The sequence below is a fragment of the Carcharodon carcharias genome, assembly GCF_017639515.1.
Source record: "Carcharodon carcharias isolate sCarCar2 chromosome 36 unlocalized genomic scaffold, sCarCar2.pri SUPER_36_unloc_1, whole genome shotgun sequence".
NCBI classification, from domain to species: Eukaryota; Metazoa; Chordata; class Chondrichthyes; order Lamniformes; family Lamnidae; genus Carcharodon; species Carcharodon carcharias.
The window spans coordinates 3,665,359-3,673,719 of NW_024470726.1; the positions used below are offsets into that span (position 1 = coordinate 3,665,359).

General features: G+C 52.9%; 2 protein-coding genes across 2 annotated transcripts in view; one reads left to right on the forward strand and one right to left on the reverse strand.

Annotated features, from left to right (window-relative positions):
• LOC121274328 (histone-lysine N-methyltransferase SETDB1-like) overlaps positions 1-2,067 on the forward strand; it is a 37,290-nt gene extending 35,223 nt beyond the window's left edge. The window contains exons 10-11 of the mRNA XM_041181570.1: positions 1,068-1,124; positions 2,005-2,067. Coding sequence (XP_041037504.1) covers positions 1,068-1,124; positions 2,005-2,067 — 120 coding nt within the window. The remainder of the gene's footprint in view (positions 1-1,067; positions 1,125-2,004) is intronic.
• A 3,743-nt stretch (positions 2,068-5,810) lies between these two features.
• LOC121274297 (cortexin domain-containing 1-like) lies at positions 5,811-6,072 on the reverse strand. The gene has a single exon (XM_041181533.1). The coding sequence runs from the start codon at positions 6,063-6,065 to the stop codon at positions 5,889-5,891; it is 177 nt and encodes a 58-aa protein (XP_041037467.1). The 5' UTR covers positions 6,066-6,072; the 3' UTR covers positions 5,811-5,888.
• Positions 6,073-8,361: the final 2,289 nt, after the last annotated feature.

Genomic DNA, 8,361 nt, shown 5'->3' on the forward strand with positions numbered 1-8,361 from the left:
CCCCACCCCGCCCCACCCCGTTACACCCCACCCCACCCCACCCCACCCCACCCCGCCCCACCCCGTTACACCCCACCCCACCTCACCCCACTCCACCCTGCCCCACACCGTTACACCCCACCCCGCCCCCACCCCACGCCACTCCACCCCGCCCCACCCCACCCTGCCCCCACCCCACCCCACCCCACCCCGCCCCCACCCCCCCCCCCCACCCCACCCCCACCCTGCAGTTGTACCAGCCGATTTTCCCTCATTCTCCCGCTCTGGGGCACTGAGGCCAATTCTGGTGCGCCAGTCACTGCCCTAGCGGATCCTAGCTAACTCAGCATAGACCAGGGCTGTATGGACTTTATCTATAAGGCCAGGTCTCTGTGTCATCGACCTTGGAAAGGTCTTAATTCGGTGAGTTTTCTGAGAGGGTTGCAGGTGCCCCACCATTGGACTATGTTATTGAATAAATACTTAAGGCGGGGGTGGACAGTGTTTCTGGTCTCGCAGGGAATTAAGGGAGTTGGGGAGCTGGTGGGGGGCAAGTGGAATTGAATCCCAAGATCAGCCATGACTGTATTGAATGGCAGAACAGGCTCAAAGGGCCGAGCGATCCACTCCTGCTCCCGATTTCTTATGTTTCCCGGAACCTTCCTCCACAACACGAAGGCAGCAAGACTGAGATAGGGAACTCACTGAGCCAGGAATCATGGTGAGGGACCAATGTTCAGTATCCTGGCACACCTTGGCACCCAATATCCTGGGCAAAGGATACAACCAAACTAGCACACCATGAACCTTGGCTCCAATGCCTTGGCACATCATGACTCCGGACCCCCAATACTGTGACCCCGTCCCACAACAACCCAGTGACCTGTGACCCCAGCCAAACTTTTGCATCCTGGCAACCTGTGACACCCCCCCATCCCCACCCCCCCCCCGCCAGGGACAACACCCCGGTGAACCGTGACGGGCAACTTGTGACCCCGAACCAATAACGTCCCAGCAACCAGTGGCCCCCTGTCTGGCATCACCCTGTGACCCCAGGCTGACAACGACCTGGTGACCTCTGTCTCCAGGTGGCCAACGACCTGGCGACCTGCGACCCTGAGTCCCATGCATTCTCGATGACGAAGGTTAAGTTCCTTATAACATCCATGATGGGAATAAATTAAAAGCTTGCAACTGCCTTGAGCCCATCAAAAGAAACATCAGGTCACAGATGGTGAGCAGAAACAAATGATATTCTTTATTGTGGTGGCAGGAGTTTGGAAAAATTGCTTTGAACATTAAAACATACAAATAATTTTCACAAAACAGTTTCAGGTAAATGATAGAGGTCAGCAGCTGAGGCAAGGGAGAATCATGCACATATTTTTTAAGGCTCTGGAAGATCTAAGAACATTATTGTCACGTTTATTGTGAAGATAGTGAGATTCCACCATCTCATTTTGAAATTCCTTCATGAGATTTTGAGATCCCTTCAAAAGATTTTGAGATTTCTTCATAAGATTCTGATTCCTTCATGAGATTTTGAGATTCTTTCGTAAGATGTTGATTCCTTCATGAGATTTTGAGATTTCTTCATGAGATTGAGAATCCCGCATGAGATTTTTGAGATTTCTCCATAAGATTTTGAGATTCCTGCAAGAAATTTTGAGATCCCTTCATGAGTTTGAGATTCCTTCATGAGATTTTGATTCCTTCATGAGATTTTGATTCCTTCATGAGATGTTGAGATCCTTTCATGAGATTTTGAGATTTCTTCATGAGATGGAGAATCCCCCATGAGATTTTTGAGATTTCTCCATAAGATTTTGAGATCCCTCCAAGAAGTTTTGAGATTCCTTCATGAGATTGTTGAGATTCCTTGATGAGATTTTGATATTCCTTCGTAAGATTTTGATGCCTTCATGAGATTTTGAGATCCCTTTGTGAGATTTTGATTCCTTTGTAAGATTTTGATTCCTTCATGAGATTTTTGAGATTTTTTCATAAGATTTTTTTTCCCATAAGATTTTGAAATTCCATGATGGAATTTTGCGATTTTTCCATGAGATTGTCCAGCAATTCATATGACTTCACTATGAGGTCAACCATAATGCAGCAAGAGTTCCCTGTCAAGATGTCCAAACACCTTTGGGATTATCTATTCAGGATTGAAGTCAGAAGGGTTTGGTCTTGTTTCATTGTTTCCTGATCCTGCAGTGGTTGGTCCCTAAAAACAATATTTTTCAAAGGCCCTGGAGAGGATTCTCACCATGAGGAACTATGCTCATCCCTATCAAAACACCCAAGGGGGAATCACCAAAGACGTTGGAAATCAAGTTGACCAGAAATCGAGTGGTTCTGGAGCACTCTTCAAGAAAACATTGACAGTTCAGAGCACCATTCTAATATTTTCTCAATGACCAGAGGAGGCAGCTCCATACATTTTCGCATGGATAGGCTAAAGCACTTTTCAAAGGCGAGGGATAAGGCATTTGGTTTAAGAGTGCGGATGGAGATTTACTCTGTACCAAAACCTATGCTATACCTGTCCTGGGAGTGTTTGATGGGGACAGTGTAGAGGGAGCTTTACTCTGTATCTAACCCCGTGCTGTACCTGTCCTGGGAGTGTTTGATGGGGACGGGGTAGAGGGAACTTTACTCTGTATCTAACCCCGTGCTGTACCTGTCCTGGGAGTGTTTGATGGAGACAGTGTCGAGGGAGCTTTACTCTGTATCTAACCCCGTGTTGTACCTGTCCTGGGAGTGTTTGATGGGGACAGTGTCGAAGAAGCTTTACTCTGTACCTCTAACTTGGTTTATCTGATTATGGAAAGCTCTCTGGAACTACAGTGCCCCAAAGTGCTGTGAATGTCTAATTACAGCGTGACATGTTGACATGGGTGATTCACATTATAGAGGTGGACATGGGAATCCATAATGATTAGTTTTATTGGTTACAGATACATTGAAGGATTTGAACCATTGTGGATAAGGCTAGGAAGGAAAGTTCAAAGGCTGTGGTCACTGTCTTGAGATCAGAAAGGGATAATGGACAGTACAAAGACCAGGTCAACGCCATATAAGGGCTACTCTTATTGGCTCCCTAGCCTATAACTGCACAGCCCAGCTGTGGCGCTAAGTCACACGGAACAGGAGGATCCCAGCTTCCATTGTGGTGAGCCAGCATATCCTGATCCCAAAATTAGTGGCCAAGGCACCCACTAATAAATCCAATGGGGAATTCAGGAGAAACTCCTTTACCCAGATAGTGGGGGAGAATGTGGGACTCGTTCCCACGGGGATAATATGGGACTCGCTCCCACAGGGAGCGGGGAGAATGTGGGACTCGCTGCTACAGGGAGTGGGGAGAATGTGGGACTCGCTCCCGTGGGGAGCGGGGAGAATGTGGGACTCGCTGCCACGGGGAGTGGGGAGAATGTAGGACTCGCTCCCGTGGGGAGCGGGGAGAATGTGGGACTCGCTCCCACGGGGAGTGGGGAGAATGTGGGACTTACTCCCATAGGGAGTGGTCGAGGTGAATTGCAGAGATGGATTGAAGGGGGGGGAAGCTGGATAAACACATGAGGGAGAAAGGGATAGAAGGATATGGTGATGGGGGGGGATGAAGAGGGGGGTGGGAGGAGCCTCATGTGGGGTAGAAACACCAGCACAGAGCAGAGGGGCCGAATGGCTGTAATTTGTATGGAATTGGGTGGGCTACAGGGAGCAGCTGAGGGGGGTGGGGGGTGGGGAGGGGGCAATCGACATTGGTCGGACAGTAACCTTTAGCCAGAGTGAGTGCCTTAAAGAACGAGGATGAACCACTGGAGTATGCCCTCCCCACTAAAGTAAAGATCTACCTTGAAGTAGATCTCAGTGCGTTAGAGAGTTGACCTAGAGGCTTGGGACTACATTCCCATCTCTCATCCGCCCCTCTTTATCTGAGACGCCCATCCATAAATCAATACCACTTTTAAAGGCACCAACAGATCATCGAGGTCTCACCGTGTCGAGGGGATTCATCCCTCAACCCCCACCCTCATCTCAGCACACTGTAAACCTCGAACAAACCGTCCCGAGAGACATAACACCCTCCACACGCGCAACATGTTCCAAGGCACGTGTCTGGGTTTTTGTTTCAGCCTGACCCGCGTGAGGAGATATTAGGGATGGGCGGCCAATAGCTCGGTCAAAGAGGTCGGTTTTAAGGAGCATCTTAAAGGAGGAGAGAGAGAGAGAGAGAGAGAGGGGCGGAGAGGTTTAGGGAGGGAATTCCAGAGCTCAGGGCCCCCCAGGTAGCTGAAGGCACGGCCGCCAATGGTGGAGCGATGGGAATCAGGGGATGGGCAAGAGGCCGGAATTGGAGGAACGCAGAGATCTCGGAGGGATGTAGGGGCTGGAGGAGGTTACAGAGATAGGGAGGGGTGTAGGGGCTGGAGGATGTTACAGAGATAGGGAGGAGTGTAGGGGCTGGAGGAGGTTACAGAGATAGGGAGGGGTGTAGGGGCTGGAGGAGGTTACAGAGATAGGGAGGGGTGTAGGGGCTGGAGGAGGTTACAGAGATAGGGAGGGTGTAGGGACTGGAGGAGCTTACAGAGATAGGGAGGGGTGTAGGAGCTGGAGGAGGTTACAGAGATAGGGAGGCGTATTGGGGCTGGAGGAGGTTACAGAGATAGGGAGACGTATTGGGGCTGGAGGATGTTACAGAGATAGAGAGGAGTGTAGGGGCTGGAGGAGGTTACAGAGATAGGGAGGGGTGTAGGGGCTGGAAGAGCTTACAGAGATAGGGAGGGGTGTAGGGGCTGGAGGAGGTTACAGAGATAGGGAGGGGTGTAGGGGCTGGAGGAGGTTACAGAGATAGGGAGGGGTGTAGGGGCTGGAGGAGGTTACAGAGATAGGGAGGCGTATTGGGGCTGGAGGAGGTTACAGAGATAGGGAGGGGTGTAGGGGCTGGAGGATGTTACAGAGATAGAGAGGAGTGTAGGGGCTGGAGGAGGTTACAGAGATAGGGAGGGGTGTAGGGACTGGAGGAGCTTACAGAGATAGGGAGGGGTGTAGGAGCTGGAGGAGGTTACAGAGATAGGGAGGCGTATTGGGGCTGGAGGAGGTTACAAAGATAGGGAGGCGTATTGGGGCTGGAGGATGTTACAGAGATAGGGAGGAGTGTAGGGGCTGGAGGAGGTTACAGAGATAGGGAGGGGTGTAAGGGCTGGAAGAGGTTACAGAGATAAGGAGGGGTGTAGGGGCTGGAGGAGGTTACAGAGATAGGGAGGGGTGTAGGGGCTGGAGGAGGTTACAGAGATAGGGAGGGGTGTAGGGGCTGGAGGAGTTTACAGAGATAGGGAGGCGTATTGGGGCTGGAGGAGGTTACAGAGATAGGGAGGGGTGTAGGGGCTGGAGGAGGTTACAGAGATAGGGAGGGGTGTAGGGGCTGGAGGAGGTTACAGAGATAGGGAGGGGTGTTGGGGCTGGAGGAGGTTACAGAGATAGGGAGGGGTGTAGGAGCTGGAAGAGTTTACAGAGATAGGGAGGAGGCTGAGACCATGATTTGGAAACAAAACAAGGATGTGAATATTTACGTGGATCTGTTTGCCGGACCAGGAGCCAGTGTGGGTCAGCGAGCACAGGGGGCGATGGGTGAGCGGGACTCGGGGTGAGTTGGGACATGGGGGCGGCCTTGTTTTGGATGAGGTGATGTTTAAGGAGGGTGGGAGGTGGGAGGACGAATGGGAGAGCCTTGTCACTCCCTCACGTTGCACCCCCCCCTCCCCCCCCACCCCTCCACCATCTTGAGCCACACCAGGCGCTCCCATCACCATCTGCACCCTACCATCCCGCGGACTCGCCAGACAGGGTGCTCACGGTTGGAAGGAAACCCGGAGCGGAACATTCCCGGCGTTCCAGGTTCCTCAGTTGGAGATCTGTTCCTCTTGCCAAGTCAAGGTGGGGATGGCGCTGTAGGGGTCAATCACCATGCGGGCACAGCGCACAATCATGGCCAGGAGGAAGAGGCAGAGCAGGGCCAGGAATGCCAGGGCGAAACCCTTGTCCAAGTCAATGTAGTTGTGGTCAGCCTCGCTCCCCATGGACGTCCCTCTGGTGCCACCCCCGTCCAGTGCCCCCCTCTCTCTCCGGATTCTCTGGTCGTCTCCTTCGCAATGGCGTCTTCCTCCTGCCAGGAGAGAATAGTCGCTCATTACTTGGGAAGGTGCGAGCCTCATTGGTAAGGGAGGTGCTGGCGTAGTGGTATTGTCTCTGGAGTAATAACCCAGCGTGATGCTCTGGGGACCCCACTGTTCGAATCCCACCACAGCAGATGGTGGAATTTCAATAAAATAATCTGGAATTAAAAGCCTAATGATGACCACGAAACCATCGTCAATTGTCGAAAAAAAAACTCCATCTGGTTCTCTAATGCCCTTCCGGAGGGGGAAATCTGCTGTCCTTACCCAGTCTGGCCTACATGTGGCTCCAAACCCACAGCCATGTGGTTAACTCTGAACTGCCCTAGTGAGCCACTCAATTTAAGGGGCAATTAGGGATGGGCATAAATGCTGGTCTCGTCAGCAACGCCCACATCCCATGAACAAATATAAGAGATGGGGAAGAGGGTGGTGTAACTGGGCTAGTAATCCAGAGGCCCAGGCTAATGCCTGGGGACCTGGGTTCAAATCCCACCCCAGCAGCTGGTAGAGTTTAAATTCAATTAATAAACCAGGAATTGAAAGCGAGTCTCAGTGATGGTAATCATGGTAGCCATCATGGATTGTTGTAAAAACCCATCTGGTTCACTAATGCCCCTTTAGGGAGGGAAATCTGCCATCCTTATCGGTCTGGCCTACATGTGCGTCCAGACCCCACAGCCATGTGGTTGACTCTTAAATGCCCCTCTGAAATGGCCTCTCAGTTCCAGGGGCGATTAGGGATGGGCAACAAGTGCTGGCCTTGCCAAGGATGCCCACACCTCCTCCCACCACCCCAATAAAGAAGGTTGGGTGGAGGAACAAAGAGAGCTAGAGGTACAAATACATTGATCTCTCAAATTTGCGCCAGACGTTAACAAGGCCATGAAAATAAACAAAGGCTTTAGTTTTGAAAAGCCGTGACTTGATGTTAAACCTGCCTCGAATCTCGGTTAGACCACACTGTGCGTAGTTCTGGTCACCATATTGTGAAAAGGATACAGAGACACGGGAGAGGGTCTGGAGATTTACAGAGATGGCACCAGCAATGCGTGGGTTTATATACCAGGGAAGGAATGACAGGCCGGGGCCCTTTTCTCTTGGAGAAGAGGAGGTGAGGGGGTGACCTAATCGAGGTCTGCAAAGTGATGGAAGGTTTGGATAGACCGGAGACAGACAGAATGATCCGAATTTCCCAGGATTGTAGGGCAGGTTCGGGGTGGGGGGGCGGGGTTGTGCGGTGAGTGTGAAATGGCGCAGGTGGGCTTCCCGCTGGGTTCCTGCCCATCCCACAATTTTACACTGGCGCGGGCAAGGCCCGGACCTAACTGAGGCCCTCAAGTGGCCAATTGTTGACCAGTTAAGCGTCGTTTCCCGCCCAGCCTCGATCTCAGGTAGGAAGCGAGCGGAGGTGTGGGGGCGCCTCGATCGGAAGCCTCCTGTGAACTTCGGGGTGGGCCTCCTGAAGGAAGATGATGGACCTCCAGGAGCTGGAAGACCAACCCTGTAGATGTAGTGCTGCGTGTTCCAGGGTCGATGGCCGCTGGAGGACTCCAGGAGACAGCCCTGCCCTCCTCCTACGACCTACTCCAGGTAAGAGCCCACGTGTGGGTACCACGTTGTCCCACAGATGCATTCTGGGCCGCTGTGCTCTCCTGCTAGGCGGCATGGGCGATCGGGCGTGGGTGGTGGAGGGGAGGGTGGGTTCCGGGGGGGGTAGGGGGCGGGGCAGAAGATCCCACTATCTCTTTAGGCCGGTGGGGGACGGACCTTACCAGCTCCCGCCACATTATTGCGTCCCCATCCCCCCCACCACTGCCCGCCCGCCAATAACCCCGCCTGGAAAAATCCCGCCCTTCTCTACCCCGAGACGGGGGAGAATGCGGAACCCGTCACCGAGGGGAGTGGACAGCGTCGGTGTACTCAAGGGGAAACCACCCGGAAGTTCCCCTCCGAGCCCCTCGCTCCTCCTGACTTGGGAATACACCGGCCGTTCCTTCACTGTCGCTGGGTCAAAACCCTGGAGCTCCCTCCCTAACAGCACGGCGGGTGTACCTACACCACAGGGACCGCAGCGGCTCAAAGAGGCGGCTCACCCCCACCTTCTCAAGGGGGCAATTAGGGTGGGCAACAAATGCTGGCCCCGCCCACCTCCCATCAATGAATATCAGAAAGAAATCCATGAGGGAGAAGCGGATAG

Coding starts and splice junctions, on each gene's coding strand:
- LOC121274297 (XM_041181533.1), bottom strand. CDS start 6,065: ATGGGGAGCGAGGCTGACCACAACTACATTGACTTGGACAAGGGTTTC.